The sequence below is a fragment of the Rhizopus microsporus genome (genome assembly GCF_002708625.1).
Source record: "Rhizopus microsporus ATCC 52813 unplaced genomic scaffold scaffold_2, whole genome shotgun sequence".
In the NCBI taxonomy this organism is placed as follows: Eukaryota; Fungi; Mucoromycota; class Mucoromycetes; order Mucorales; family Rhizopodaceae; genus Rhizopus; species Rhizopus microsporus.
The window spans coordinates 1,255,145-1,282,883 of NW_019671917.1; the positions used below are offsets into that span (position 1 = coordinate 1,255,145).

Below are 27,739 nucleotides of genomic sequence, written 5' to 3' on the forward strand. Positions count from 1 at the left end.
TAAAGAGGAGAGGACTTTGAAAAAGAACAGAATTTCGCTCACACTCTCACAAAAGAATACACAAGAATACACACAATCAGAGCTTAAATCGTTTCTTTATTTTTTTGATGATCAATTCATCAAAAAAGAAGGAGATAATAAAAAAAACTATAGACGATAGAATATTAAAAGATTCTGTCCCTTTAGCCCCCCTTTTTTTTTCTTTTTCGTTTTTTTTTCTTTTTTCGCCAGATAATATAAAAGGAAACTTCACTGCATAAGGCAACCGGTACCTATTGTAGTAGCTTGTCTTTCTTTCTCTTTCTCTCTTTCTTTGTTTTCTATTCTTTTCTTCTTTTTCTGTTTATTCACTTTTTTAACTTTTCGTTTTGTGTCCTCTCTCACACATACATACATTTGTTTGAATGAGTACAGAAGAGATTAACAATACTGTCAGCACTGACTATTCAGCCACACACTCGCCAGTAATTAAACCAGCACAACCTTTGCACAGGCACTCTTTTCCTATTTGTCCCAAGTGTAATCAAAGTTGTCTTAAGAGTGATGGCAGATTCGTCAGAGCTCTTAATCAAGTGTATCATTACCAGTGTTTTGTTTGCGAAGTAAATAATAATAATAATAATAATAATAATAACAAAAAGATACTCACATGCCTTAGGATTGTTCTTTACCAGTAGCCGAAAAATATTATTCAATTGAGGAATCATCCAATAGAAGAAGAAGAAAAATCATACTATGTAAATACCACTACATGAAGAGATCTGACTCGATCTGTCCTAAATGCGATAGACCTTGTTCTGGACAACGATTTCACCCTGACTGTATCCAGTGCCCTCATTGCCCGACATCATCTAATAATAGCACGGGTAACAATCGATCTTCATTTTATGAATACAATGGCCAAAGCTATTGTCGAATTCATTATTCACTTATACGTGATACCCATTGTTCTGGTTGTAATCAAGCTATACTCAAACAGTTTGTTCAACATCGTGATATGCCCGAAAAGATATGGCATCCAGAATGCTACATGATTTATAAAGTAATAATGTGTATGTACACCAATGACGATAAGGTCTAACAACATTTATAAATAGTTTTGGAGTGTGAAACTGGCCTCATTGCATGAACCAGGTATACAGATATATTATATATTGTTCTTACGCTTGCTAACTTGACTCTTTCAGATAATGATGAATTAGTCGAATTTCAAGCAGCTATGGAGAAGGTTGTAAACCGTGTATGGACAGATTTGTCTTCATTTGAAGAATCAGCAGCCAACTGTATATCCGATCTACTCCTGAACGTTGCTGCTGGCTCGTACAATGAGACGATTCGTATCGCTCGTCAGTTTATCATGCACCTCGAAGTCTTGTTTAATGCCATTGACTTTATTGAAATGCATTTGGTCAAGCATCAGCAAAGTAAGTAAGAAAAAAAAAGAAAGCTTTGGTAGCTTAACTAATTTTTTTTAAAAATACAGGCATAAATTGTTTAAAGGAAGCTAATCTCATTTGCGTTCAGGTCATCCAATTTCTTCAGCTTCTAAACATCCCCAAAAAGTCAGATGCGAGTATTACTCAGGACCTACTCTCTCTTGTTACCGGATTAGCACAAAGTCTCAAGTCGCTCATCCGTATCGGCTTGACGAATGCACTGCGTTTGGTAAATTAAACGTGATCAGGTTGATTAAAATCAAACTTAACCTAAGTAAGTAAATGTATGATAGGAACGTGAATTCAATGTCAACCATGCCATTCTGGACTTTCTGCAGCACCTGCTCGAACTTGAAAAGAAACGTGTGTGGATAGCTGGAAGGTACTGGTTCAAGGATCCTCCTTCCTTGGAAAACTTGCCACAAATCACTCTCTGTAGCAAGTGCAATCTGGGTATTTCTGATGAGTATTACAGGTGCAAGGACAAGAATGTGCATTGGCACCCTTATTGCTTCACATGTTCCGCGTGCTCGACTGATCTCAAGCTGGCCGACCAGATCGCCTTAGGCCCTTCCAATGCCTTGCTCTGCCAGGCGTGTCGCCACTCCAATAGTTCTATCTTTCCATGCACGCGTGTGAGTTTACTGCATCAACATCTGCAAAGCCTTAAATTACATGTTTCCCGGATGTCTTCATATCCTGTGATAGATAAAAAACTTACGGCTAGCCCTATAGAAGGTAATATATAGATAATGCACAGCAAAGAAAAAAGAAAAAAGAGCGGTTGATAATGAATTCATTCTCAAAACGTAGATAAAGAGCATCCGATGGCCTTTAGTCTAAAACGGCAAAAGCCTGTATTTAGCCTAATCGAAACCAAGGCAGAGCAAGAACATCAGCGAAATAAAGCAAATACCATTCACCTAGGTCAGGTTCAATCCGCCCTAGTCGATGGTAACGATGAAACAGACAAGCCTAATCAAAGAGGCAGTGTTGTCGGTAGTGTTCGACGTGCATTTAGTATCAGCAGTGGAAAGAGCATGACACGCAAGTTTAGCCAAAGACAAGAGACAAATCCTATTTATAATCTTCTCAGACGCTATTCCAAGCGTGGTAATCAGGCCAGAAGGGCATCTGTATTTACGATTGATGATACAGGACATCCTTCCAACAGTAGACTGATCCAAATGTCTACCTTAACACCTTCTCAAGACTATGTTCTCCGACATGTCGCCGTCATCACCATCCAACCCTTACTCGCGCCCTATTTCACAATCGATGGTCTAGCTGATATTCTCGAACATGAATACAAGACATTGTCTCCTTCTAATTCAAACCAACAACATCATCACCATTCACCCTCCGCTCTTTGGGGAAAACTGATTACGCACATCAAAACGAAACATGTCGAGCAAGCCAATGGAATCTTTGGTGTTTCATTATCAGCACTGGTCAATAAGGACAAGGAAAGGCATATAGTAGAAGAAAAGACGCAGGGCACAAGCTCAATACCGGCTGTAACGCTTCACGACTGCAGTGTGAGTCTTATGGCTGGATTTTCACAGAATGCACTGATCCCCACCTTTGTGAAAAGTTTAGTATCGGCTATACTTCAGTCAGGTAAATAATTAAAGGAGAAATGCATATGTCCAAAAAGGAGAAGGGGGGAGATTTATTTATTTTATTATAGATATGTCGGTTGAAGGAGTCTTTCGTAAGAATGGCAATATACGTCAACTAAAGTTACTAGCGGAATCTGTCGATAAACTGTACGACGAGATCTCTCCAAAACGATCCATTGATGAAACGATGAATAGCTTGTTAGCTAACCAATCACCTATCCAGCTTGCAGCTCTGTTAAAGCGATACCTTCGAGAGCTACCTGAGCCTCTTCTCACATTCCAGTTTTACAAGCTTTTTATACATTGCGGCAAGATGAAAGACAGCAAACGGCTACTGCACATCGCCTGCTGCCTTTTACCAAAGCCGAACCGAGATACAATGCTGATGATATTCTGCTGCTTAAAGTGGATATCAGGCTTTAGTGATACCAACAAGATGGACGTTTGTAATTTGGCACGCGTGATCGCGCCCAGTGTGCTTTATGGTAAACCACGTCATAATAGCAATGGTAGCAGCACGACTGCAAGTAGTCGTCATGATAGTGCAGCCTTGACAGAAGAGATTACCGTTATTGAACATTTGATTCGATACGGAGATGAGCTGTCTGTGGTAAGTTTTGGTACACGTTATTATAAAAGGCAGCGTATAAATGAATTGACTAGATACCACCCGACTTGATTCTGCTACCAATCAATGATATCTGTCCGGCTAGTATGAGCTCAAAGTACTTTATTAAACAATATGCACAGCTATTACTTGATAAAAAGCTGGGTGCCAATCATAATAATAACCGCAACAATTACCCTGAAAAAAGAAGAATGTCCTGGATACCAGGAAAAACTAAAAAATAAAGAAAAAACATGTATAAACTATTATTATTATTATCATGAATGTTTGTTAAATATAAGCCTTGTTCGTATTTTATAAATAAAAGAGACACTATGAACAAATGGAAGCTTGTATCCTTACATCATATACTTTGAAGCTTGTTTCTTTCCTACAGTATTCGCACTTTAAATTCAGACAATGTTAATTTTCTTTGGGCGAATCAAAATTAAATTATAAATATTTAACTTACCTTTTTTGGATGAAATAAAAAAGGAAAATATTTAAGCCAGCGCCCCACCGGAGTGAGACGTGACAACCACATTGGAGGTGGTGCTTTGTCGCTGGAAGACATTAGGGTGACCATTGCCGTTCCAGGTGGATTCAGCAATGGTAAACATGTTCTTAGCGCCCATCACATCACAATTGCAAAAAATATTACATCTTTTACAAATTAATGCTTGATGGATCTTGCATTCATCTTCGCCGCTTCCACACCTAAGATTTTGCAAGTTGCTCTCCAAGCAGCTGTTGCACGTCTATAGAAAAAGTGATATTTTATTATACGTTTATCAATATTAAATGAATGTTGTTTTTGTATACCTTCGAGGTATTATGCTCGTTTATACCTAGGAGAAGAAGTTCCCCTAACCTCTCACGTCGTTGAAGCTGTTTGTACAACTTGTCAGAAACACCACACCGAAGACCTTTGAACTTGACATGGTCCTTATTTTTCATGCCGTCTCCGAAAATTATCAATTGCATTTTAGTCCGGTGACCTTCCTCAAATTTTTTCTTGTGTTTCTTTTCGAAAAAAAAAAAGTTTAGAAGAACAATAATACGAAGTATTCATGAATATGAGTAATACCTTGATACATTTTCCCCTTGATTTGTAAGGGCACAAGGAGGATTGCTTTGATGTTTTTTCGTCCTTCTTCTTTTCCTCTTATTTCTTTTCGTCTTGTTTCTTTTTCTTTTGTTATATTTCCTTGATCCATTAGTGAGGATGTTGACAGCATTTTCATCCGCGCGCTGGCCACCGATGTAGCTACACCATTTAGCTCTTGCAGTTTCAAAACTGTAAAAATTCAACAAGACATCCATATGCTGAAATACACAAGTTATATACATTATATAATGGTCAATGCATGCGGTTTTTGGGGAAGACATACGTGTTTCAATTTGCTCCACGTTCGATTTTTTTTTGTGCCTCTGTTTTCATTGTAGACTTTCATATTTGCTGTTTTTTAGCTTGTATGAAAGCTTCAACATTTGGATAAATCGGTATACGCATAACTTTAAAAATAAAGAAAAAATGACATTAACAATATTGTTGTTAATTCAAAGGTGTGATTAATTTTCATAAAGTATCCAATAGCAGGCAGAGTTTAACTCAAGAGTGTGATTAATCGAGCTGATATGAGCGGCATCATATAGCTTAATATAATCTACAGAAACATCTAAAACCATAATCAATGTCTAATCAAGACTTAAGAAACGCGTAACTCTTATTCTTTCCTGTACATTTATTTTTCTTCTCTTTATTTCACGTATTTGACAACATCCAGTGCAAACTTCACACAATTATATCCCAGTTCAGTAACATCGAACGCCCTGCCGACACTTCCAGTGGCACCCAAAATACAGAATTAGCTCTTTGTCGCGGCAAAAAGTACAATAGAATAAATACTGAGATGAGGAAGCTCATTATTGGTGAACGAAGGCCAAAATTGGTGAAATGCTCAACTTGTCTGAAGCTAATTTCCTTTTGTATCTGAATTTCCTTTTTTATTTCATCCAAAAAAGGTAAGTGAGATATTTGAAAATAAATTTTGATTCGCCCAAAAAAAAAAAAACTAGCGTTGTCTGAATTTAAAGTGTCAATTACATAATTGTTTCTTTTTTTTCCCGCTTTTTACACATTTTCTTTTTTTATATTATTCATCATGTCTACAGGTCCTATTAAAGTTGGTATTATTGGTACAGGAATTTTTGCCTACAGACATCATAGAGCATACAAAGCTGTCGGTGGCGACAAATTTGAAATTGTTGCGTGCGCAAATAGATCCAAGGAAAAGGCACTGGCCTTTGCCAAGGAGGTAACAAAAAGACATAAACTCGGAGAGACTATATATAAATACAATATTAGGTAGGGATTCCCGAGAATGCTGTCTATACAGATCCTATCGACTTGATCAATGATCCTAATGTTGAAGCTATTGACGTGCTTTTGCCCGTTCAATTTAATAAAGAGGTAATATGCTCCCCAGAAGCCAAAACCTGTAACTGATCAATATCAGATTGTTGAAGCTGCAGTTGCTGCAAATAAGCACGTCATGATCGAAAAGCCAATTGGTTTGTTTATAGAAGTTAGAAGTTTAATATAAGCTAATACGTCTTTTGTTAGCTGCATCATTGAAGGACGCAGCTGACATTGTCGCGGCCTCAGAGAGATCCAAGACAGTGGTGGCTGTTAATGAGAATTGGGCATATCACCCTAATGTTTATGCTGTAGCAGAATTTGTCAGAAATGGTGGCATCGGAGAAGTAAGTATGCAACAGCCAAAAATGGGACTGAGCTAACAGGAGAAGTATAGATTATAAACTTTACATATGATTCTGCTCGTCCATATAATCCCGATTTACCTTATCATGCAACCAAGTGGCGTCAGAATCCTGAACACCCTGGGTAAGGCCTCTCTTTATGTAGAAAAAACAACGCCCATTCATATCTTTTTTTAGTGGATATCTTAGTGATGGCTGTGTTCATGATATGGCTCATTTGGTTCCTATTTTAGGCAAATTCAGTTCTGTTGCTGCATTTGCCACCTCAACTCATAGTGTACATGTCTGTGAAGATACTTTGGCTACCACGATCAAATTAGAGAGCGGAGCAATTGGTGTGGCCAACTTTACTTTTGTGAGTAACAGACCGCAAGTACAAATAATATATAACACTAATGAAAAATATAGTGTTCAGCAGGTGTTAAGAAGATGGATTTAGTCATTCATGGCACAAAAGGATCTATTCATTTAATAGACGAAGATAAAATTGAACTATTTGATAAATCAGGACAACTTGTGGATAACAGCTGTATTACAAGCTTAAAAGAGAAGGCACCAGGCAATGGCTTAAGTGACGTAGAAGGTGAATTCTCTGCATTTTATCATGCTGTTCGTCATCAAAAACCACTGGGAGTATCAACTGAAGAGGCCTACCACCACCTTGCTTTTATTGTTGCTTGCTTAGAATCAGTTAGAACTGAACAAACAGTTAAAGTCGACAAGATTTAATAAAGCTAAAGCTCCTCTTCTTCTTCGTCAATGGTTTGCAGAGGTACATGGCTGTACCAATATCTGTCTTCTTCATCGTCCCTCGTAAACTTTACAAGTCCAGTGTTCCGTAGCATGCTTCTCCCGACTATACGAGAGATTAGCTTTTTCTTTCACTCTTTCAACTTGTTCACTTACTACAAGTTCCACAGCAAAAGCACCAACAAAGCCCTGAGAGGAATATTAGAACCACAGAAAATAGTATTAACCACGCTTGTAAAAGAGTCAACTCCATTTTACACAAGCATGGAGATGGTCAAAAGATGGATAATGAAATAAAAAAAGAACAGGAATGACGGAAGCTCCGACACTGGTTCCTCTCTTTTTTGAACCGAAAATCACAGGTAGAGCATGCTAAAGATAAATTTGTTTTTTATTCATCAGGTACAACAAGACTGTGAAATTGCAGCATAAACGTCATCAGTCTGTTTGAAAAAAAGATATTCGAGGCTTTGAATCGTGACAGTTTTTGCGAACAGTCGTTTGTTTATGTTGTAGACACTGTAGAAATATGTAATATTGTGCGTTCATCTAAACTAGGTCCTATTAATCAGCTTTGGTACTACTATCTAAGAGGATATTTTGAGTAGCAAAACGTTCTCTTTAGTGTATCGATCACATTAGATAAGTGTCTTCGGAATAATCAAATATCAGGAGTTAATGTCACCATGGTAACAGTGTGTAGGGCAATGTCGAGAAAAAGTTCTTTTTAAAGTAATTAAAACGAAAAAGACATTATCCATGCTAAAAGAGGAAAATGATACTAGTTTCACCAAAGCAACATGTTGCTAAAAAAGGCTTTGTTTTTACCAAATATAATAAAAAGAGTACCTATTGTGCCTCTCTTTTCTTTTTTATCTGCATATCACTTTTTTTTTTCTTTTTGCTTAGAGTAAAGCAGAAAGGAGTAAGAAGATGGTAAGTTACATTTTTATCTGAAGCAAGCATTTTTATAACCTATTCTAGAACATGGTTCTAACTAATATTTGCTTTTTTGCTTTTCTTTTCTTTTTCTTTTTAGAAGAACGATCTTTTATATCTTGATGGGTAATAAGACAGTTGTTAATGATATTGTGTCTCTTCGCTTTTCAAAACCACATCACGCGGATGGCGTACGAAAAAAGGTGCATAATGCAAAACCTTCGCGTGTGGGGAAGAAAACAAGAGAGGCTATAAAAAAGAATTTTGCTTTTATTGCAAATGTATCTTCTATCAGCACGTTGCTAAAGTCCAACTCTGCTCACAGCTTACATTACATCAAAAACGGCTCGATCAAGTCATTTCCATCAGAGGAAGAGGAGCAAGCAACCCATTCTAAACTAACAGCATTCTTGGGGACCGGATTGGGTATGAACGCATATCCCGATTGTATGTGTCAAGAAAGTAATGCTGCGCCGATGCTAAATATGGATCATCAACCTAAAACATGGAAAGACGGTTTAAGTGATCAGCCTGCAGATGCCCTATGTCTTACTGCAAAGCAAGCAAGATATCAGGAACTTGTTTATGAGATCATAACGACAGAACAAGTCTATGTTGATGATTTAATACTTATTCATGAAGTAAATATACACTAGTGATTTTTTTTTTTACCTTTTTTAACCCTTGATGATAGATATTTATTAAAGATGCTCTCGAATGGGGTGGTTTGCTCTTTCCTGTTGAAAGATTATTCAAGTCTATCAAAAGTATCACCGAGCTTCATTGGAAATTACACATGGTAAATAATCAGTGGCTCTATTATACTGTCATTGACGATTGTCTTAAGGAACTAAGATTAAAGCAAAAGAGCGTTTACCCGGCAATCGATGGGATCGCAGATATCTTTATTTCTTATGCAAGTATATCTTTTATAAATCAATATACGGTGAAAAGTTAACACTTGTTACAACAGTTACCCAAGCTTGAAATATACTTCTCTTATTTTCGTGATTTTGAAAGAGCCAGTGCTTTGATTCAGGAGAGTATCAGGTGTCAAGATGAGCTTGGTTCATTTATACAGGTAACGTGTAAGGGAATCTTACACTTGTTTATTCTGACTCTGCCCTTTTTAATAAATAATAGCGACGATCTGCTTGGTCAGAATGCAAGAGCTTGCCAATGTCAGCTTATTTATTAAAACCGATACAGCGTATCATGAAATACCCATTGTTTTTCAAGGTAATCTCTTTAATTATTGGTAGATTAACTATACAGATTAAATACTAATACTTATAGTCACTTGCAGTCATTAAGTGAATGTCTTGATCCCAATGACACAGAAGCATCGCGTATTTCTTTCTTTCTTGAAGAACTGGATAAATTGCTTCGAAATTTGGAACAAGAGAGAAAAGAGGCAGAGGAGTTTTTGAAGCTTGAAGATTTATCATCACGAATAAAGGGTTTGGAAGGATCAACCATTCATATCGCTGAACCAAAACGAAAACTCATTTACGAAGGATACCTGACGATCATACCATCTTCTAATCAGCAACAGTTATTGCTTAATAAAATGAGCTCCTCAACCATATCCTTTGCAAGTACAGCTGAAACACCCAAGCTTCGAAGAAGGAATAGTGCATTTACGATATCGTCGAGAAAATATGATAGAGCATATGTGTTTTTATTCAATGATCTTATTGTTTGCACTCGGGTAGAATACACGGAGGAATATATAGATTCGGTATCTTACTTATTGCGTTTTGTAGGAAAGAAGTAGAAAAAGATCCTTGGCAGTGGACGAGAGGGGGTTTGCACTCATGCCATCAAAGGGAACCTATTATGGGCCATCTCCTGATTCTCTTTTTGAAATAATACATTCTCCAGGCAAGCTCACTATGGTCAACCGACACATTACCCGCGAGATGTCACCAGTATCTCGAAGACCATCACGTAAAGGATCGACATTTTTTCAATCCTTAAAACGATACGGTAGCCGTATTATTGACGAAGATATCAGCACAGACATGTCGGATCCACCTTCACCTCTTTCTTTATCACAACACAGTCTCTCCTTTCTGAGTCCAGAGGTCAATCAGCCCAGTATAGAAGAACATCCCTTGCAGTTCATTTGCTCAATTGCGACAAGAAATCTGACAAACATAACATTTGAAGCCGAGACCGAAGAGTTAAAGAACACATGGTGCGACTGCCTTGAAAGTGTATTAAAGGAACATGTTCAAAGAGAAGATATAGTACCTCAGAGCACAGGTCAACTGACTCCTATTCAAATACCCGATACAGACTTCTCAATAGAAAGTCCATCCTCACTTGAACAATTAGAATTTTCTATTACATCGGACACAAGTGAAGATGTAAGAGATATGGAAGTAGATATGGAGCATACTTTATATACCCAAGAGACTGAGCAGTCGCATTACAAGCACTTGAGAAATGAGCCATTACCCAGTTTGATTAACCGTCTAAACTCGTTTGGTAATGACGATTTTTACAATACCCTTTTTAACGATTTTTCTATTCCTTCTTCTCAAATCATTGCCTCTGAACAAAATACAAGATCATTTGCACAATAAAAAAAAAAGTTTAAAAGCATAACGCGGAGATGGAATCACTGTCTTTTTTTGACAGCTTTTTTTTTTTCTTTTTTTTTTTTGACCCTTTCAATGAGCACTTTCACTCGACCTACATTTAATGCAGATGACGACGACGATTTAGAAAGGCTTCAACAAGAGTTTTTTGCCAACCAACAGAAACCTGCAGCCAAAGTGATCCGCAAAGGCGATCCTTCACAGCAGCAGAACAAGCGTAGTGTGTTTGCTGAACGATTAGCAAAGGAAAAAGATACGAGTATGCCAACACTTGAAGATGTTGAGTATGAACCAGTGATGGATCCACACCCTGAACCTCATGTTCCAGTAAGCAAGAAAATGATTGACTTGACATCGATGCTCGGACAAGTGCTAGGAGATATCACAGAGCATACAGTGGATAAAGTGACTCCACCATCTTTGCCAGAAGAAATGCCCAATAAGCCTGCACGAGGTCAGAAGGATGGGTTTCCTAAGCCTGTGCACAGAAGCGAGTTCAAAAGGAGATTGGAAGCCAAGAGAAACAATACAAAGCCTTCCCGTCCTGAAGCTCCTCCTCAGGTAGCAGCTTCAGCGCCTGTAAAGGTTTCCAGTGAATCCTTACTGGGTAGTTCAATGTACACAGACGAAAACGATAGGCGTATTCAGGAAATGTCTGAGCAGGAGCTGGAGGAAGCGCGTGCAGAAATCATGAATACCTTAAGCCCTGAATCAGTTGCTATCCTCATGAAGGGATTGAAAAAAAAACATACGGACCCGGTAGAGAATAAAAAGAAGGTGACATTTCAAGAACCAGAAAGCAGCAAGGATGAAGGACAAGAGCTGTTAGAAATGAAGAGCAAGTATTTCTCAGATGTGCCTGTCGAGAATGAGAAGCTTGCCTGGATCGATGATCGATTCTTAACAAACGAACTTAAAGAGCAGCTACAAAAGGAAAAAGAAGAGGATAAAAGTCAAGCAAGTGAAATTGAAAAGGTCTATCGAAAGATTAGATTTGATTTACAAGGCAATATCATCAACGACAACGAAAATATTCCTGTGCACAAGGGGCTCCATCATCATGGTGACGAACCAGAAAAGGCTGGATATACTTTAGCAGAACTATTTTATCTGATGAGAAGTCAAGTGCCATCTCAGAGAGCCATCGTGCTATCGACCATCTCTCGTATTATTACAAAGGCCAAGCATCAACAGTCTGATGAGACATGGTGGAAAATATTGCGTGTATTTACGGGAAAGGAGCATGCTGCACCCATTTATCTTCGTTCAGCATTAGATGACCGTCATTTGGTTGCACTCGTAGGTGCCGTTAAAGCACTGGCTGCTTTAGTATTGGACCTTGAAGATGATTGGGAAGAGACATTGGTGGCCAAGGCCGTAGACTTTAATAGATTCTTAGGACACATCGCTCACCCCGTGCTTCCAAGTGGATCCAAGGCTCTTGAACGAAAGGGTTTGAATGACAAGCTATCTGAGCTTGTTGATCGTGTACGTCAACAATCTGGTGTTGTTGATGAAGTTGAGAAAGAGGATGATGCAGCCCTTGCTGAGCAAGATTTAGCTCGTGCTCTCGTCAAGATGAATATTTTACCTCGTATCCGATACTTGATTGCGTCCGAGAACAGAAGTGAGTTGATTCAAGGCGACCCAGCCTCTGTGGAATTACTCGTTCGTATCCTTGTTCAACTGGCTGAAGCAGGCGAAGATGTGTGCGATTCAATCGAAGAAGAAGAGCTGATCGAACCTGTCGTACAGTGGGGTATTGTCAAGACGCAATGGCCTATGACGGATGACAGTAATGTCTTTGTTTATCCTAGTTTGGCTACGGTAAGACTTTTAACTGTTTTGGCTCAGGGCAGTAAACACATTGCAGAAGAGATTGTGGAAAGAATGACAAGTTTGCTGCCTTTTTTGGTAACCAACCCGGATATCGCATGTGATTCGCTGAAACGTAGGGCGTATGCACTACAGCTTGAAACCCTAAAGCTGCTGCGTGTGTTGGCTTCCTACGGGTTCATTGCCCCCATCCTGGAAAGTTCTCAGGAACCTGTTATGGACTGGCTCCGGGTCGTGCTCGATAAGAAACAAAAGGACACACGGCTACAGAGTATTCGTGCCTCTGCTGCTATTGAACTTTTGGAAGTCTTACTCCATGCTGCTGCAGACCCTCACAAGACCATTCCTGAGCATGCAATTGATTGGCCACAACCTACAGCGTACTTGCCTGCAATCACAGCCATATTGAAATACACTCAGCTGGGACCTCTGTATGAATCCGCATTAGGATACATGGGTGCATGGGCTACTTATATTGATTTATTTAAACCAGAATTGGAGACGGTGCAGCAATCCTGGAAGACCATCACTCAGAAGGAAGATGCCTTTATATTTAGTAATTCCGCTGCATCTGGGGGTTACACGACACATCATATCTACCGTTACATTCAATTTATTTCTGCATATGCGAATCTTCATAACCACTTACTTTATGACGATTTGATCAAGAAAGCCAAGAAAAGAATGGTATCAGCTTGGGAAATAGTAAAGGACAACAGTAAAAAGGATGTATATGGTCGATATGCACTTTGGCTTTGGCTGAAGCAATGTAAGAAAGAAGACATGCAGTTCAGCATGGCGGAATTGGAATCAGGCATTCAAAGTTTGCACACGGGCATAACAGAAACGTGGATGGCACAGGACTTCCTGCAGCTTTGTCTATCAACACAAGTCGTTGACGAAAGTATGAGGCCATTTTATTTCCAGATTCAAACAAAGGATCTTGAAATATCCAAGGCTCTGTTTAGATATGACGGTAGACCGGTCAAGACGCTGATGTACCCACAGGCAGAAGAAAACAAATGTGAGGACACTACACTAGAAACGAGTGCGTTTATTATGTCACCTATCGATGCAATGTATCATTTGGATAAATCAAAAGTGGCACAAAAGAGTAAAGACGATGCAGCGACGGTTGTGTCAAAAACGTTTGAGATTGCAGCAAAACTGTTCCAAGAAGAGGTGCATCATGAGCTGGCAATTGTGACGTTGATGAAGGTGTTTTTGATTGGTGATCGAGAAGGACGTGAAGCAGGTGTAGAAAGTGAGCGAGAGATATTTTGGGATGATCGAGTGTCAAAGAAGATAAGCGACTTGTTAGATATACACTGTAGAATCAAAACTAGTTTGAGTGCACTGGAGAACGCTTGGCGGAGATCGTCGGGTTATATCCGACAGGCCCAGGTACCTTTTTTTCAGTTTTATCAGTCCTTTATTGCTCAATATGCATCTGTCTCGTTCGGGCATCATGGATTTGCGCGCCTTTTGGTGTATCTTGTGACTCAGATTGATGTTATTGACTATCGTCACTTACTATTTAGCGATTATCATGACATTTTACCAACTCTAAAAGTTGGCGTAAATGAAGTTCCACAACTTTCAAGTGTTGAAATAGAGCAACTTTCTAAAGCCGGATTAGTACTTTATAAATAAAGAAACAAAATTTTAATGCAGCCATTCCGCTTTATTTGATTATACAATCACTTTGATTATTGTTAAAGATTCTCTTTGGCATTGCATACAAAAATGAGAAAGGGGGCCATGATAGTAAATAAATAAATGTAAAATTAGACTATGCACCCTTTAGCTTACCCAGTGTCAACCGAGCCGATGGTTGAACGATTACCAAATTTGACAGAGAAATTCACATATAATGCATGTATGCATAATAGGAGACGAACTCTTTTTTTATATATTTATTTTAGTGCAGTAATATAATAAATTCGGCTTTTGTCCGTGAGCTTTAATATAAATATCACTTTGAACTCTATTTTTATCCTTCTTCTTTCCCTTTTCTTTTTCTTCTCTTTTTATATATTATAACAATAACATGAGCATCTTACCATCACCACCTGCTTCACCAACTGTAGACAGTGGCTTCTCGTATTTTAGTGACTATGGAGAAGATAGTGATAATGTGATTGTTTGTGGTGGTTGTAATAAACCACTTGGAACAGATTGGTTTTGCTCAGATTGTCATAAAAAGTGTATCAGCTGTAATCGTATCCTCGGTGAAAACGAGTACTGCTCTCGCTGTTGGACATTTGATGTGATCTATCAACAATTTCTACCAAAGAATGATGCTTGTAAATCGTCATTATTATCCTATCTAAGGTCAACATTTAATGTACAGCATAATACTCCTTTCCCTGGATTACCGTCACCTTCGAATTCAACAGGGTCTGAGATGAATATCAAGTCAGGTCAACAACAAAAATAACTTAAAACAATGAATGTTTAAACCTTTGTATTATATTCTCCCTTTTTTTCATTATTCCGCCCCCTCCCCTTTTCTCTGCAAAAGAAAGAAAGAGATAGAGAGAGAGAAATAAAGCATTTTTAGAATAAAAAATATACACTTACAGAAAGATGTAATCATGTAGAATCGTACGGTTTTTTTTTTTTTGTTTGTTTTTCCTTAAAAATAACTTTTTCTTCCCTATAGATTAACATGCATATTGTTGTCATCATCACGCATATATAAAAAAGAGACACATACTGAGAATAACAACGAACTCAGAAACATATGGTCCCCTCTCTTCTCCTTTTCTCGTAAGAAAACGTGATTTCTATTTTGCATAAAGGATATGAATCGCTGATATCCTGTGTTTAAAGATCCGCTTGGAGCATTTTTCTTCAGGGTTTGTTTTTATTTTTTCTTTTTTAAATAAAAAGAGAGTATGGAGTTTCAAGGATTTCCACGAATTCATAGTATATTTTATGCAGTATTTGACATTATAAAAGGAACAGTAGTTAAACATCAAGTACCAGAAGGAAGTATTACAACTCAAGATGGAACAGGAAAGACACTGATTGATTTTGAAGCAATAAGTGAATATGTCATTCCAAAGAAACCACTCTATAAGCGTCTAGTGACAATCTGCACAAATGGATATAAGGTGATGGGTTGTCCTGTTGTATTGCACGATCATGAAAAATATCAACATTTCAGAAACGAGTTTCGGTTCAACCTCTGTTTTGTATTCGAACAGGACGCTGAAACAAGTAGTTACGAAGCTGTCGTTAGAAAACTGTCAAGGGTACTTGAGGGCTTAGAAGTAAGTTATTTATATATACGCACACGCACACACGCGTGTACATGTATATACTTTATATATGTAGCTTTATATATATAACTTACTGCATATAGCTTGAGTGTAATTTTTTATCACAGAATGTTCATTCTGAATTACAGACAGTACAAAATGTGATTGAGCAGCTATTTGAAGACTTGAACAGTTATTGTGAATGCCAAATACCAATAAGTGAGTCATGTAATTAGTCCTCCTTATTTATTAATGATAACAATTTATATATAAAGATACATTTAATACGATCAACCTGAAGCTATTTCCAACTTATCCTAATCCACAGACGGTACGTGACTATCATGTCCCTGTTTGTACAGTAGATATAAAGAAAATGATGAACCTTAATTGGGATATCACAGTACAAAAAGTGGCTAGTCTTATCAATGGCATCTATCATGTAAAACGAATAGCTGAAATAGCCAATGTTAAGCCAGAGTGGGCACGACAAAGCCTTGAACACATGATGTATGTAAACATATATTATATAGAAATACTCATATGACTTGTAGGTATTATGGGTGTATTATCTTGATTGACATCTTTCAATATTCAAACATTTATGCAGTCAAGCCAGAAATTACAAGACTATTTGATCACAAGTCAGGGCTTGCTCAAGAGTGCTTAAAGTATATTATGCTCCCAAGTAAGTAAGGGATCTACAGTCTTGATCATAAACTTACCCTTTATAGATACTCCTGAAATATCAACTGAGCGCATGTATGCATTATATTGTGGATTTAAATATGGACAGACAGTAAAAGAGTGGATGGAAGAACAACAAGTGGCGAATTTACACGTAGACGAAAGGTGACTCGGGCTTTGTTTTGTATTAAGGATGCGAGAGCTAACCTAAATGATAGGCGTATTGTTTCATTTGGTGTGATCAAAGGCTTGATTTATAGAGTTCATAAATATCCAATACTTACCTCTATCACTAATGAAACCGAAGTTGCACAGTCCACATGTTTGCCTCCAAATAATGAAATGGTCATTAACAAGAATACAGGCATGCCTATTTATCCAGACATTATACCTTACCTTGATGGTAAACACCACTATGACGAAATATGCACAACGTTTGAATGCTCGCCTCAAGAACTGGATGAACAACTAGGCTATCCTCCACCTGATGAATCGACTATGGATGAATCTATAGTGGAGGATACGCAGTGGAGCGTAAAATTTATTTTTAGATGAAATAAATATGGGCTTTTGTTGTCCTACTCGACTCCTAACAACAACCGTGATACAAAAAGATTGACAGGAAAAAGGCTGTTGTTTCTTTTGAATTCATTAAGTAAAGGGCGTGTTTTATTTGATTTCCATCGTTTCCATAGAGATCAAACTAATTTTGGATTTCGTTGTTTGGCTATAAATAGTTCTCATTATTCTCTCCTCTTCCCCTTTTTAATCCTCTTCAAAAAACAATGATTTTAGACAACAAAAACATCCTCATCACTATTCTCTCTTTAGCGTATGCACACCAAACTTTTGCTCAGCAAACACTTGCTGTTCCAACATCAAACTTCCCTTGGAAGAATTCATACCCTGCAGATGGAAGTAAACCAGATCCTAAACCTGAATGGTTAGCATTGGTTAAAGATGATCCTGTTCTTAAAGTGTCTCCTAATATCCTTACTACAGGTACATGTGTGTGTACATTTATTATGCAATACATACTAATTTCATATATAGATGGCATCATTCAAAATGCCAATCCTTCTGGAAATAACACCTATTGTAACTGGACTTGGGATGGCTGTGTTAAGCCTACAGACATTGTTCATTGCACAGACCCAAAGATTTGGGGAACGGTAAGAATGTCTATTTTTTGTCGCTTGCTTCTAGACTATTTACAAATTTAGTAACTTTAATAATTAGAGTTTTGATGATGGACCTTACGAAGTTACTAAAGATCTACTGGCTTATCTAAAGACAATTAACGTCAAAGTTACCTTCTTTGTCGTTGGTAAACAGGTTATTGCTCGCCCTGATGTTCTCAAACAAGCTTATGACGAAGGCCATGAAATTGGTATTCATACTTGGTAAAACATCTCTTCTTTTATTACAAAAATAGTTAAACTGACTATGACTCTAATTTTTAAGGGATCATAAAGAATTGACAACGATTCCCAACGAGCAGGTCATTGGTGAATTAAAGTGGACCGAAGAAGCCATTAAGGAAGTCATTGGTGTTACTCCTCGTTTGATGCGTCCTGTAAGTCTCCTTCTTTGTGTTGTGCAATATGCTTACTGACTTCTCCCTACTTTATACCTTTTCGCTCTTTAGCCTCGTGGTGATATTGATGACCGTATTCGATACATTGTACGTCAACTTGGCTATGTTCCTGCTATGTGGTCTGTTGATTCACAAGACTGGAGAATCACTGCAGGTGGTCAAACTGAGCAAGGGCTCCTTGCTAATGTTACCGAATGGGCCAAACAACTGCCTACTATGAAGCAAGGTGGTAACTCACTTATGCATGACTTGAATAATGTCACTGTCGGCGCTGCCATCAAAGCCTTACCTATCTTGCATCCCCACGTTCAACTCAGCCCTGTTGGTACTTGCGCAGGTTGGCACAACGCCTCTTATCAAGAAAATACAACAAATGCCACAGGCACTCCTTCTGCTTCTGCTTCTGCTAGCATACCTGCAAGCTCAGCGCCTGCTCCTACTGCTTCCTCTCTGCAAGTCACTCCTGCTGGTTCTATTGCAAAGGGTGCTGCAAGCTCAGCCTCTTCAGTGGATCAAACTATTTTCATGACTGCATTTGCCACCTTGTTTCTCACTTTTGTTTCCATGTTGTAGTTCATTTTTTTTAGTTGAAACCCATTATTACTTCATATATACTTTTTGTTCTATTTAATACGTGTGTCCGAAGAATAAAAAAAAGAGAGAGAGAAAGACATTGTAAAGTTAAACATAGCAAATACATAATTTCCTAACTACTTGCAATAAGACAGCATTGTCTACAGCTTCGTTACCGATAGTATCCTTGCCAAGTATACATAATCTGAAGAAATCCAGATGTGTACTAATAGTATTCTTTTTCATATAGGCTGCTTTCACCTCGCAAAAGCCAGTAAAATAAGCAATCTGTCTTTGCTTGACAGCACAGCTGCCGCTATCAGAGACTCTGTAGAAAAGTTGTCGAGGGAAGATTAATGTTGTCAGTGTGATTATTTATTATTTGACGCGGTAAATTGGAATTTATCTACTGTAAAACTATAATGTATTATAAGGATTCATATCAAACATGCCAATGCTTTTATAGAGATTCTAATGCGACAGCGTACGTTATTATTACTAGGGTGGGAACACTTTATGAATATTTTTTTGGAGTGGATACTCGTAATATGAAAAGGTGCACAAACCGCCCCTTTTGTTGTTTTTCTTTTTACTGTCACTTTATTGTAAAAAATCGATTATTCTTATTATTTACATGTATCCGTTTCTATTTTTATATATGTCATCTATTAGAGTTTTTTATTGGTATTGATGTTGTTGACTTGCTGGGTTAAGTAGCTATCAAAAAAAAAAGTCAACACTGCATGTGTGTGTATAGAATATATCTTACTGTTTGACTCAGTTCAGAAAAGCGAGTAGCAACCAGTTGAGAGTGCTTTAAGAATTTATCTGCACATTGCTCAACACATTTAGCCTATAATCATGTTAAAAAAAAGGGGGAAAGCAAATAAATAAAAGACTTTACTTCTCTTCCAGTAACAGCCTTTGTTGTAAAGTCATTAGCACATTGTCTAAAGCAGCGGTCGACCAGGTTAGTAAACATGTTGACAAAGTCGTCCATCTAATTATAAATTAAAACATTGATTCTAGTTTCCCACATGAGCTTGTTTACTTGTTTTTGTTCCAACAAATTGTTGATTTCTATTTGTTCTGCTTGATTGAATCTTGTATAGTCCATGGCTGTAAAAAAAGAGAGAGATAAAGAGAAATTTTTTATTCTATCATGGATCCATTTTATTTAAATAAACTATAGCTTTACAATTTCTATTTACAAAGTTATTTTTCTTTATAGACGGTATTATGGCTCGTCTTCGTTGAATGTGGCCAAAGATAAGATGAAGCCCATGTGGCGAGATGATTGAATATGTTGTTATTATTCTTATTATCTCTGGATCCATTGTCTTTTCGAATATCAGTCGCTGTTTGATTCATGGTCACTAATGCTGGTTCAGCTACATTGGCCTTTTCCTTCAAGATGGGTATAGAGGAGGATGATCTTTTGGCGACCATAGGTGGCCTATTTGGCTGACTAGTAGTGATATATTCATCATCTGTGACATATGGGCTGAAACCTTCATTAAAAGATGACGTGGATGATAAAGATTCTGTTTCGGGATCAGACTGAGACCGTTTGAGTCTGGCAGGGGCAATGATCTTGATGGATACTTTTCTATTTTTCTTGTAATTGCTGTTACTACATGATGCATTCTTGGTATATATTTCCTCTTCTTCTTCTTCATGTTCACTAGCTGTATCATCTGTTGATATATCTTCAGGATCCTCATCTGCCAAGGCAACACACTGTTCTACTTCATGATTGAATCTTAACCTTGGCTGACGATGATTCGCCAAGATGACGGGTGATATGGCATGAAGCTTATTGTTTGCTTCTGTAATAGATAGTTTACGATGAGGTATTGATAATTCACGCTTCAAGATATCTGTTTCTTTTATCTTTTTTAAAGCAGGTTTTAATAAGGGAGTGTGGTTGCTGTTGGCTGGTATCATCAAATCTAATTTGTCTGCTGTAGTCTGCTTAGGTTTTTTTAAAAATGGATCTTCTTCTGTTTTGATGACTGTATGTAAAGGACCATACAACCAAGTAACATCACTATCCTTTAACCTTTTTTTATAATATAGATATATATAAAAAGATTATTACATACAGCACACACAAAACAAAAATTCCCTTATTATATGTTTGTACCAGTTCAATGTTTGTGGGCTTACAGTCTTTAGATTATTTCTCTGTTTAGCCCATGTACGCCATGAGGCATTCTCAAGTCGTATGCCATCAACAATATCTTTTTTCTGTTTTGTCATCACTCTCCAAGAAGCAGCCAGGTCCATCTCATCAAACTGGTAAGATAAATAATCAACACACACTTTAGGTTGTTGTACGTTTCTATTGGGTGGTTCATCGTCAGCCAAAGACTTTTTTTTATTCATCCTGTGTGTATGTGTGTGTATTCAATAAAAGCAGGAAGAAAAAATTATATAATAGCGAGGGGGGGGGGAATTATTTTTATTAATATTATTCAGACACCTTTTTTGGAGTGGCTAAAATAAAATATGAATGGATAAAAAGATATATAGTGCTTCTAGCAAGCAACGTCCAATCAAAATCGACGTCATAGGTCAATTAGAACCATACTTTCAGAAACCACATCGTTTGCTTAGAAATCATGTTGAAAAAATATACAATTTAACATGAGCACCATGCTTTTATATGATGAAAATGTTGTCGATGAGAATGATGGACCTGAACCCATGGACTATAAATATTATTTTGTTTCGTCTCTTACATACTTTTTCTTTGCAGGTTTCTTCTGCTTGTTGTTTTGTTTTAGCCAATCGCATCAATTAGATCTCGTCAAAATGTCTTTTAATTGTTCTCATAATGCTTTTACAAAAGAAAGAATGTGGTAATTTTATATTTAATGTACAAAAGGAATTTATTATATGGCACTTTCAGGGAAACAAACGCTTGGACGCAGCTAAGCTAATGGTGTTGTAAGCTGGATTGATTGACCAAGTTGCCGAGAAACTTCATTGGATTCGATAAAAGTGGCCGTTTTCAAGGCCAAATCCTATTTCCACAAAAAAAAAGAATGCCGATTGACTGAGTTCAGTGTGTAAACAATAGAGCCTTTTGGTTATAGAGCTTCAAGTTGGCAAAAATTGCCAGGAACAAGCCGATATAGTGTAATAATAGGTATAGGTCAAGCTTGCAGAGTTGGCACATTCTATATATGCCACTGTATTCCAAATCCATGGAATCTATTTGAATCAGGATCCTATAAAAAACGTGTATTGTTACTTTTTCCTCTCTTTTTTTTAATACTCACATACCTTCCACCAGGATCCCATAGACAGCTGGGCGGCACACACCCAAATGTATAAGATGATGCAAAATCAGTCATAAAGCTTGGATTCCGTTTGTACACGGGTTTCAACTCCATGACGCCAGATGCAGTCATTGACTGTCCTGATTTGGTGTACACCATCCAGTCTGGCTTGTATAGCTAAGAATGGTTTTCGTCGTTGTGGTTTTGACCATCATCGTCCTCATCCGACGTCCCACTGCTATCATCGTTAGCATCCTGCCACTTTATTTTGACTCCAAGCAAGGAGCCATTGGCCTTGATAAAAAAAAAATTGCACAAATTATTTTTCGCGTTTTACTCTATGCAACTTCACTTACCAATCGTGCCTAAATCTACATTCTGAGCCAAAAATGGTCTCAGAAATAGCATCCAAATACTTATGTGCAAACGTGTCTTCAAGCATACGCTTCTTGTTTTCACGGGTGATTAAACGGCTAGTCCTACAGAATCAAATAAATGAATACAATGAACGACGACGCTTCAACTTCTTTGCAAATCTTACAACGTATAAAGAATGTCGGCGGCAAGGAGTTCATCAGAGTTTGACGATGCCACCGCTTCGGCCAAGGACGAAGTGGCGGTTACTTTCACCCTGTATCACGATAGATTATGTAACTGTGATACTGTCGAATAAAGCAGTCTACCTCTAAAGTATAAGAATACGACAAGATGAAATAAGTCCTTTTGTAATCATTTATGAACAAAAGAAAAAAGAAATGTTCATGGCAAAAAAGGAAATTAATCTTTATATGCAAGAATAAATGTTGTCAGCCAATTACATCTTACAAATTGTCTTTGATATGCGAATCACATAAGGTTTATTTATTTTCTTCTGTAAAGAAATCACGCGAGTGACCACAGGTATCAAAATCACAGCCTGGACATTGAAGTGGCCATTGCTTGCTTACGACTTCTCCCTTGTCAATATGTTCTTTTACAATATTTGCCATTGCCTTGACAAAAAGAGGTTCATCATTTAGTGCATCAACTCGTTTCCAGCCAGTAATTCCCAACTCTTTTGCTTCACTAGCATACTCTTGATCAAGTTCAAATAATGTTTCGATATGATCACTTGTGAAAGCGATAGGGACGACCACGATATTCTTTCTACCCGCCTTTGCAAACCCTTTCAGTGCATCTGACGTCTGTGGGCCCAACCAAGCTTTGGGTCCAACTTGAGATTGCCAGCAGAGGCGATAGGGATACTTGTTACCCAGTTTGGACATGACACGATCAACGGTAGCAGCCACTTCGGCAGGATAAGGATCGCCCTTGTTGACGACAGACATTGGAAGTGAGTGAGCAGAGAACATGATGATCGCATCCTTTCGTTCCTCTGGTTCATATTCTGCCAATTTTTGCTCAATCTTGTGAACAGTAGCATCAATAAATCCGGGGTGTGTTGGCCATCTGTCAATGATGCTCCATTTGATATCCTTATCCATTCCCAATTCTTTAATACGGCGATGAAGCTCATTCAGACTGCTGCCTGTGGTAGAGCATGAGTATTGTGGGTATTGGGAGAACACGATCGCTCTCTGTACTCTATCCTTTTTCATTTCCTCTAATGCATCTTTTGTAAAAGGCTCAACATAACGAAACGCAATATAATGCTTATGAGGTGCTATTACCAGCATTTAAAACAATGTCCAATTGATATTAAGAGCATAGTTACCTGTCTCTGGTGAAATAGTATCCAAAAGCTTTTCCATAGCCTCACCTTGTTTACGCGTCCAGTACAAGATGGGTGAACCGCCACCGATAGCTTGGTATTGTTCTTTTATTTTGGGTGTTCGACGAGTAGAAATAAATTTGGCGGCTACGCTTTGGAATGGAAATTGCATGATATCTCTATCAGAAAACAGGTTCAAAAGGAACCCTTGGACGTCGTCTATAGTTTTTGGTCCACCCATATTGGTCAATATGACAGCCGTAGGACTATATTTCATTAATAAAGGGAAAAAAGAATATGTATTTCCCTCCTTACGGTTTGGTATTTGCTTGGGTTGTGTACAGTCGTTGAATGCCTGCCCATGAGATTGCTCTTGTGGCATTACGTTGTTGCTGTTTTACTTTATGATCCCATGAGAATCAATCATGGTGTATATAAGTTATTTTACCTTGTAATTTCAACAAAGATCCAATATTCATCTTGTTGATCAAGTTGTTATTGTAAGGAAAAGTAAAGAGGACAAACCATTTATCCTTTCTTCGACTTGACTTATTGCGGACTTTAGATGTCAATGTACAGGCAATCGTTTATATCGTCGATTCAGGCTTTATTTATCCGATCGAGCCAATTGATACAATCTAAAGATGCTTATATATTTAAAAACATGCATTTAAACATATTCACTTTTTTATACTTTGTATTTCTTTATTAATAAAGTTTTTTTTTTGTTATTTTATGTGTTTAAAGATATCGAATTAAAACTTTTGAGCTCTAAAAGACCAAGTACCAGTCGAGTTATCATAACTTACAAACTCAACGCCTGGACGTTGACGCATCTTGTCCACAAACAGCTTAAAGCGAGGATGCTCAGGATCCCTAATTGGAGCACCGGTGTACTTGTCATGAGAGAAGCAATTCTCGATGCTAATGATCGCAGGAACATTCAATTCCGTACCAACAGGCTTTTTAGTCGCTTCATCGGGGTAGACAACGACTCGTCTATCGTCAATGACAATAAGATTGCCCAAAAAGTCATCCAGATTAACTTGAGATAAATCAACTGGCTTTTCAAACCTAATTTCTCCGAATCCTGTACGACCAACGACTAAATTCTGTACAGATTTTAAACTCTCTTTGCTCATGCCTTTCAAGGTATCGAGGGTGGGTGAGACGTAATATCCATTTTTAATGGCAAGGGCAGAAGAGGTTGAAGCAGGCGCAATGTTGTTATTGCTAGTTCCAGGATGAATGCTGTCCAAAGAGGCGCTAGACAAGGGTGCAGTGGATGTCGTGTCCTTGTGGATTTCCTTTGATGCAACATATTCAAGATTGGGGTCAAAAACAGCCTTCTTCTTCTCTCCCTTCTTGTTGACTAGAGCTACAATACTAGCTGCATCAACATCATTATCAAATACCAACTTTTTGTTATTGTCACGAGAGGCGAAAGCGCCCGTTCCAAGCACAGCATCGTCACTAATACCCTCTAGGGAGGAGTTGCCCATTGTCTTTCTGGTAGGTCTTGCAGCAGCCGTAGAGAAGCCACGAAGCTTGATTTTGGAAACAACGCGAGGGGAAACAGGAAAATGAGGCGTAGAAGGCTTACTAGTAGATCCACTGACCGCAACGGCAGAGGGACCAGATCGGTTATCAGCATTGGCCCCGGATAACTTGGATAAGTCAAACAATGGGTTGTTACCATAAGGGTTCTTGTCTACTGTAGCAATCAAGGGTTGTTGTTGAATGCCATTTTGAGGTCCAGTAGTTGCAAAAGTTGTCAAGCCGCCTTGACCGGGTAAATTGAATGCACCAGTTTGTTGTTGCTGGCCAAAGGATCCAAATCCTGCTCCACCTAAACCTCCAGAAGTGAACGAGCCGCCAAGGGTGCCAGCAGGCTTTTGACCTAAGAGTCCACCTGTAGTGCCAGCGCCAAATCCGCCTGTTGTATTAGCTTGACCTGTACCAAAGCCACCAAAGCCTGTTGTTCCTGTCGTAGCGCCAGTAGTATTACCAAAGAAAGAAGTGGAAGTTGCAGGCTTATTACCGCCAAATGCACCCGTCGTAGCACCTGCACCAGTTTGACCGAATCCGCCCAAGCTGGGAGTAGTAGATGCACCAAATCCACCAAAGCCAGTGGTGCCTGTAGAGGTAGCAGGTTGGCCAAATGAGAATCCTGTCGCGGGCTTGCTAGTGGCAGTGCCAAATCCACCAGTGGTTGCACCCGTGTTGCCAAACCCTCCAAAGCCGGTGGTACCAGTTGTGGTAGTGGCTGGTTTAGCTCCAAAGCCACCAAAACCACCTGTTTGACCGGCTTGCTGTCCAAATCCACCAGTCGTGCTCTGCTGACCAAATCCTCCAGTAGCACCTTGTTGTCCAAATCCGGTTGTTGTCGCACCAAAGCCAGTGGTAGGTGCAGTCGATGTACCACCTAAAAGCAAGTTGTCCATCAGTCAAAAAGTCAATATAGCTGATAAATCAGCAACTTACCAAAACCAAAAGGTTTAGCAGTACTAGCACCAAACGCACCTCCTGTAGTACCAGTGCCAAAACCGGTTGTACTAGTTCCAGTAGCACCGAATGCGTTGGTAGTAGAACCGAATGCATTCGTGCCAGTGCTTTGACCAAAAGCAGTTGTAGGTTGTTGTTGTTGTTGTTGTTGGCCAAACATACCACCGGTGTTGGCAGTAGCGCCAAACATGTTGGACTGGGCTGGCTGACCAAATCCAGTGCTTGCTGCTGGCTGACCAAAAGCTCCACCAGTTGATGGTTGACCAAAGGCACCACCGCCAATCGTGGATGTCGTCTGACCGAATGCGCCTCCTGCGGCAGGCTGGCCAAAAGCACCGCCTGCAGCAGAAGCAGTCTTTCTACCTTGAACATAATCTTGTAATCGAAGCTCTTCAAGAGAATAATCTTTATATTGTGGCATAGCAGTGATAGTTTGGAAGAAGTTGTTTACGCCTGTTGTAATATCACGGTCTTGAGTGGCAGTAAAGTCTGCGATTGCGGTACCTTGGTTAGTACCTGCTGCAGGTTGATTAAATGCTGTTCCGCCAGCGCCAAATCCACCAAATGCTGGCGTCTGCTGTTGTTGTGGTTGCTGTGGTTGACCGAATGCAGTTGTAGTAGGTGTACTGCCAAATCCTCCTGTAGCAGGACGTTGTCCAAAGAATCCGCCTGTACTGGTACTGGTTGAACCAAAGGCTGAAGTATTTGAAGCAGGAGCTATGTTAAATAGAATAAGTTTTGCTAAAGAGAAAGGGACAATAAAGACTTACTTGATCCGAAACCGCCAAAGCCGGTAGTAGCTGGTTGAGCTAAAGGTTGGTATATTAGACGATGATATTACGTGATAAATATATATATTTTACTTGAACCAAATGCAGGTGTAGAAGTGCTACCGAAGCCTCCAAAGCCAGTGGGTTTTGGTTGACCAAATGCAGAAGTTCCAGCACCGAAGCCTAGGTATAAAAAGTTAAAATGAGACAAAAAAATAAAAAATAAAAAAGTAATTGTTTACCTGTAGAAGGCGCAGTAGATCCAAATGCAGGCTGCTGTTGTGCTGGTTGTCCAAATGCAGATCCTGTAGTAGCAGTTCCAAAAGCATTGGGTGTACTTGTTGCTCCAAAGCCTATAGAGAATGTTAATTATGAAATGAATACAACATATGAATCTTACCTCCAAAAGCAGATGGCTGTTGTGGTTGTTGTGGTTGTTGACCAAATACGTTGCTTGTTTGTTGAGGCTGGCCAAAGCCTCCTGTGGATGTACCAAAAGCACTTTTTCCAAACATGAAATAAAATAAAAAAAAAAAAGAGCGTGTTTAAAAATAAAAAAAAATTTATTTCAATACGAACTTTTACTAGCAATAGATAAATATCTAAATCATCCCGAAAGAGGAAAACCGTGTCCGAAAAGGGAATTGAAAGTAAAAAATAAGCATTTACAAGCAAATAAAAGATCTTGACATGTTGTAAATACTCTCTTTTTTGGCGTAACTTTACCATACCATCTCACAGCTGTGGCAAGCGGAGATAACAT

General features: G+C 38.6%; 13 protein-coding genes across 13 annotated transcripts; 7 read left to right on the forward strand and 6 right to left on the reverse strand.

Moving 5' to 3' along the window:
• Nucleotides 1-404: 404 nt before the first annotated feature.
• Nucleotides 405-3,910, forward strand: RHIMIDRAFT_233972 (RhoGAP-domain-containing protein; the record flags this gene model as incomplete). Its single annotated transcript, XM_023608062.1, has 9 exons — nucleotides 405-602; nucleotides 659-1,042; nucleotides 1,098-1,134; nucleotides 1,188-1,424; nucleotides 1,484-1,665; nucleotides 1,730-2,174; nucleotides 2,250-3,056; nucleotides 3,127-3,668; nucleotides 3,722-3,910. 9 exons carry the CDS (start codon nucleotides 405-407, stop codon nucleotides 3,908-3,910), a joined length of 3,021 nt encoding a protein of 1,006 aa, XP_023470079.1.
• A 258-nt stretch (nucleotides 3,911-4,168) lies between these two features.
• On the reverse strand, nucleotides 4,169-4,649 carry RHIMIDRAFT_233973 (uncharacterized protein; the record flags this gene model as incomplete). Its single annotated transcript, XM_023608063.1, has 2 exons — nucleotides 4,169-4,423; nucleotides 4,488-4,649. The coding sequence occupies 2 exons, from the start codon at nucleotides 4,647-4,649 to the stop codon at nucleotides 4,169-4,171; spliced, it is 417 nt and encodes a 138-aa protein (XP_023470080.1).
• A 1,181-nt stretch (nucleotides 4,650-5,830) lies between these two features.
• RHIMIDRAFT_246921 (NAD(P)-binding protein) lies at nucleotides 5,831-7,178 on the forward strand (the record flags this gene model as incomplete). The annotated part of the gene is made up of 7 exons (XM_023610362.1): nucleotides 5,831-5,983; nucleotides 6,034-6,138; nucleotides 6,185-6,239; nucleotides 6,292-6,431; nucleotides 6,482-6,573; nucleotides 6,627-6,804; nucleotides 6,858-7,178. The coding sequence occupies 7 exons, from the start codon at nucleotides 5,831-5,833 to the stop codon at nucleotides 7,176-7,178; spliced, it is 1,044 nt and encodes a 347-aa protein (XP_023470081.1).
• A 905-nt stretch (nucleotides 7,179-8,083) lies between these two features.
• On the forward strand, nucleotides 8,084-10,275 carry RHIMIDRAFT_60967 (Dbl homology domain-containing protein). The gene is made up of 9 exons (XM_023615463.1): nucleotides 8,084-8,135; nucleotides 8,239-8,264; nucleotides 8,464-8,779; nucleotides 8,833-8,937; nucleotides 8,986-9,054; nucleotides 9,112-9,219; nucleotides 9,282-9,377; nucleotides 9,445-9,849; nucleotides 9,910-10,275. Exons 1-9 carry the CDS (start codon nucleotides 8,133-8,135, stop codon nucleotides 9,913-9,915), a joined length of 1,134 nt encoding a protein of 377 aa, XP_023470082.1. The 5' UTR covers nucleotides 8,084-8,132; the 3' UTR covers nucleotides 9,916-10,275.
• A 512-nt stretch (nucleotides 10,276-10,787) lies between these two features.
• RHIMIDRAFT_265873 (uncharacterized protein) lies at nucleotides 10,788-14,257 on the forward strand. The gene has a single exon (XM_023611861.1). The coding sequence runs from the start codon at nucleotides 10,820-10,822 to the stop codon at nucleotides 14,231-14,233; it is 3,414 nt and encodes a 1,137-aa protein (XP_023470083.1). The 5' UTR covers nucleotides 10,788-10,819; the 3' UTR covers nucleotides 14,234-14,257.
• Nucleotides 14,258-14,270: 13 nt separating this feature from the next.
• On the forward strand, nucleotides 14,271-15,216 carry RHIMIDRAFT_265874 (uncharacterized protein). The gene has a single exon (XM_023611862.1). The coding sequence runs from the start codon at nucleotides 14,631-14,633 to the stop codon at nucleotides 15,018-15,020; it is 390 nt and encodes a 129-aa protein (XP_023470084.1). The 5' UTR covers nucleotides 14,271-14,630; the 3' UTR covers nucleotides 15,021-15,216.
• Nucleotides 15,193-16,749, forward strand: RHIMIDRAFT_265879 (nitrogen permease regulator 2). The gene is made up of 5 exons (XM_023611863.1): nucleotides 15,193-15,858; nucleotides 15,951-16,065; nucleotides 16,122-16,356; nucleotides 16,401-16,534; nucleotides 16,581-16,749. The coding sequence occupies exons 1-5, from the start codon at nucleotides 15,481-15,483 to the stop codon at nucleotides 16,700-16,702; spliced, it is 984 nt and encodes a 327-aa protein (XP_023470085.1). The 5' UTR covers nucleotides 15,193-15,480; the 3' UTR covers nucleotides 16,703-16,749.
• An 809-nt stretch (nucleotides 16,750-17,558) lies between these two features.
• RHIMIDRAFT_197533 (glycoside hydrolase/deacetylase) lies at nucleotides 17,559-18,703 on the forward strand (the record flags this gene model as incomplete). The annotated part of the gene is made up of 4 exons (XM_023606209.1): nucleotides 17,559-17,705; nucleotides 17,773-17,936; nucleotides 17,998-18,109; nucleotides 18,182-18,703. 4 exons carry the CDS (start codon nucleotides 17,559-17,561, stop codon nucleotides 18,701-18,703), a joined length of 945 nt encoding a protein of 314 aa, XP_023470086.1.
• Nucleotides 18,704-19,381: 678 nt separating this feature from the next.
• RHIMIDRAFT_233979 (uncharacterized protein) lies at nucleotides 19,382-19,820 on the reverse strand (the record flags this gene model as incomplete). Its single annotated transcript, XM_023608064.1, has 4 exons — nucleotides 19,382-19,420; nucleotides 19,473-19,556; nucleotides 19,608-19,703; nucleotides 19,755-19,820. The coding sequence occupies 4 exons, from the start codon at nucleotides 19,818-19,820 to the stop codon at nucleotides 19,382-19,384; spliced, it is 285 nt and encodes a 94-aa protein (XP_023470087.1).
• A 33-nt stretch (nucleotides 19,821-19,853) lies between these two features.
• On the reverse strand, nucleotides 19,854-21,180 carry RHIMIDRAFT_61030 (uncharacterized protein). The gene is made up of 2 exons (XM_023615464.1): nucleotides 20,850-21,180; nucleotides 19,854-20,765 (listed from the first exon to the last, which is right to left on the reverse strand). The coding sequence occupies exons 1-2, from the start codon at nucleotides 21,089-21,091 to the stop codon at nucleotides 19,919-19,921; spliced, it is 1,089 nt and encodes a 362-aa protein (XP_023470088.1). The 5' UTR covers nucleotides 21,092-21,180; the 3' UTR covers nucleotides 19,854-19,918.
• Nucleotides 21,181-21,770: 590 nt separating this feature from the next.
• On the reverse strand, nucleotides 21,771-22,122 carry RHIMIDRAFT_233981 (uncharacterized protein; the record flags this gene model as incomplete). Its single annotated transcript, XM_023608065.1, has 2 exons — nucleotides 21,771-21,939; nucleotides 21,995-22,122. 2 exons carry the CDS (start codon nucleotides 22,120-22,122, stop codon nucleotides 21,771-21,773), a joined length of 297 nt encoding a protein of 98 aa, XP_023470089.1.
• Nucleotides 22,123-22,467: 345 nt separating this feature from the next.
• On the reverse strand, nucleotides 22,468-23,893 carry RHIMIDRAFT_61100 (ferrochelatase). Its single transcript, XM_023615465.1, has 2 exons — nucleotides 22,532-23,893; nucleotides 22,468-22,469 (listed from the first exon to the last, which is right to left on the reverse strand). The coding sequence occupies exon 1, from the start codon at nucleotides 23,664-23,666 to the stop codon at nucleotides 22,848-22,850; it is 819 nt and encodes a 272-aa protein (XP_023470090.1). The 5' UTR covers nucleotides 23,667-23,893; the 3' UTR covers nucleotides 22,468-22,469; nucleotides 22,532-22,847.
• A 455-nt stretch (nucleotides 23,894-24,348) lies between these two features.
• Nucleotides 24,349-27,673, reverse strand: RHIMIDRAFT_265920 (uncharacterized protein). Its single transcript, XM_023611864.1, has 6 exons — nucleotides 27,377-27,673; nucleotides 27,219-27,329; nucleotides 27,070-27,159; nucleotides 26,977-27,015; nucleotides 26,186-26,923; nucleotides 24,349-26,126 (listed from the first exon to the last, which is right to left on the reverse strand). The coding sequence occupies exons 1-6, from the start codon at nucleotides 27,489-27,491 to the stop codon at nucleotides 24,457-24,459; spliced, it is 2,763 nt and encodes a 920-aa protein (XP_023470091.1). The 5' UTR covers nucleotides 27,492-27,673; the 3' UTR covers nucleotides 24,349-24,456.
• Between the last annotated feature and the right edge of the window lie 66 nt (nucleotides 27,674-27,739).

Bases quoted from the DNA above. Each gene is read 5' to 3' on its own strand.
- RHIMIDRAFT_60967 (XM_023615463.1), top strand. The intron at 9,220-9,281 runs GTAACGTGTAAG...AATAAATAATAG, and splicing joins AGCTTGGTTCATTTATACAG to CGACGATCTGCTTGGTCAGA. The intron at 9,378-9,444 runs GTAATCTCTTTA...AGTCACTTGCAG, and splicing joins AATACCCATTGTTTTTCAAG to TCATTAAGTGAATGTCTTGA.
- RHIMIDRAFT_265873 (XM_023611861.1), top strand. From the start codon at position 10,820: ATGAGCACTTTCACTCGACCTACATTTAATGCAGATGACGACGACGAT.
- RHIMIDRAFT_265874 (XM_023611862.1), top strand. From the start codon at position 14,631: ATGAGCATCTTACCATCACCACCTGCTTCACCAACTGTAGACAGTGGC.
- RHIMIDRAFT_265879 (XM_023611863.1), top strand. From the start codon at position 15,481: ATGGAGTTTCAAGGATTTCCACGAATTCATAGTATATTTTATGCAGTA. The intron at 15,859-15,950 runs GTAAGTTATTTA...TACTGCATATAG, and splicing joins GGGTACTTGAGGGCTTAGAA to CTTGAGTGTAATTTTTTATC. The intron at 16,535-16,580 runs GTAAGTAAGGGA...TACCCTTTATAG, and splicing joins AAAGTATATTATGCTCCCAA to ATACTCCTGAAATATCAACT.
- RHIMIDRAFT_61030 (XM_023615464.1), bottom strand. From the start codon at position 21,091: ATGAATAAAAAAAAGTCTTTGGCTGACGATGAACCACCCAATAGAAAC. The intron at 20,766-20,849 runs GTACAAACATAT...TTATAAAAAAAG, and splicing joins AGCCCACAAACATTGAACTG to GTTAAAGGATAGTGATGTTA.
- RHIMIDRAFT_61100 (XM_023615465.1), bottom strand. From the start codon at position 23,666: ATGCTGGTAATAGCACCTCATAAGCATTATATTGCGTTTCGTTATGTT.
- RHIMIDRAFT_265920 (XM_023611864.1), bottom strand. From the start codon at position 27,491: ATGTTTGGAAAAAGTGCTTTTGGTACATCCACAGGAGGCTTTGGCCAG. The intron at 27,160-27,218 runs GTAAACAATTAC...TTTTATACCTAG, and splicing joins ATCTACTGCGCCTTCTACAG to GCTTCGGTGCTGGAACTTCT. The intron at 26,924-26,976 runs GTAAGTCTTTAT...TATTTAACATAG, and splicing joins CTTTGGCGGTTTCGGATCAA to CTCCTGCTTCAAATACTTCA.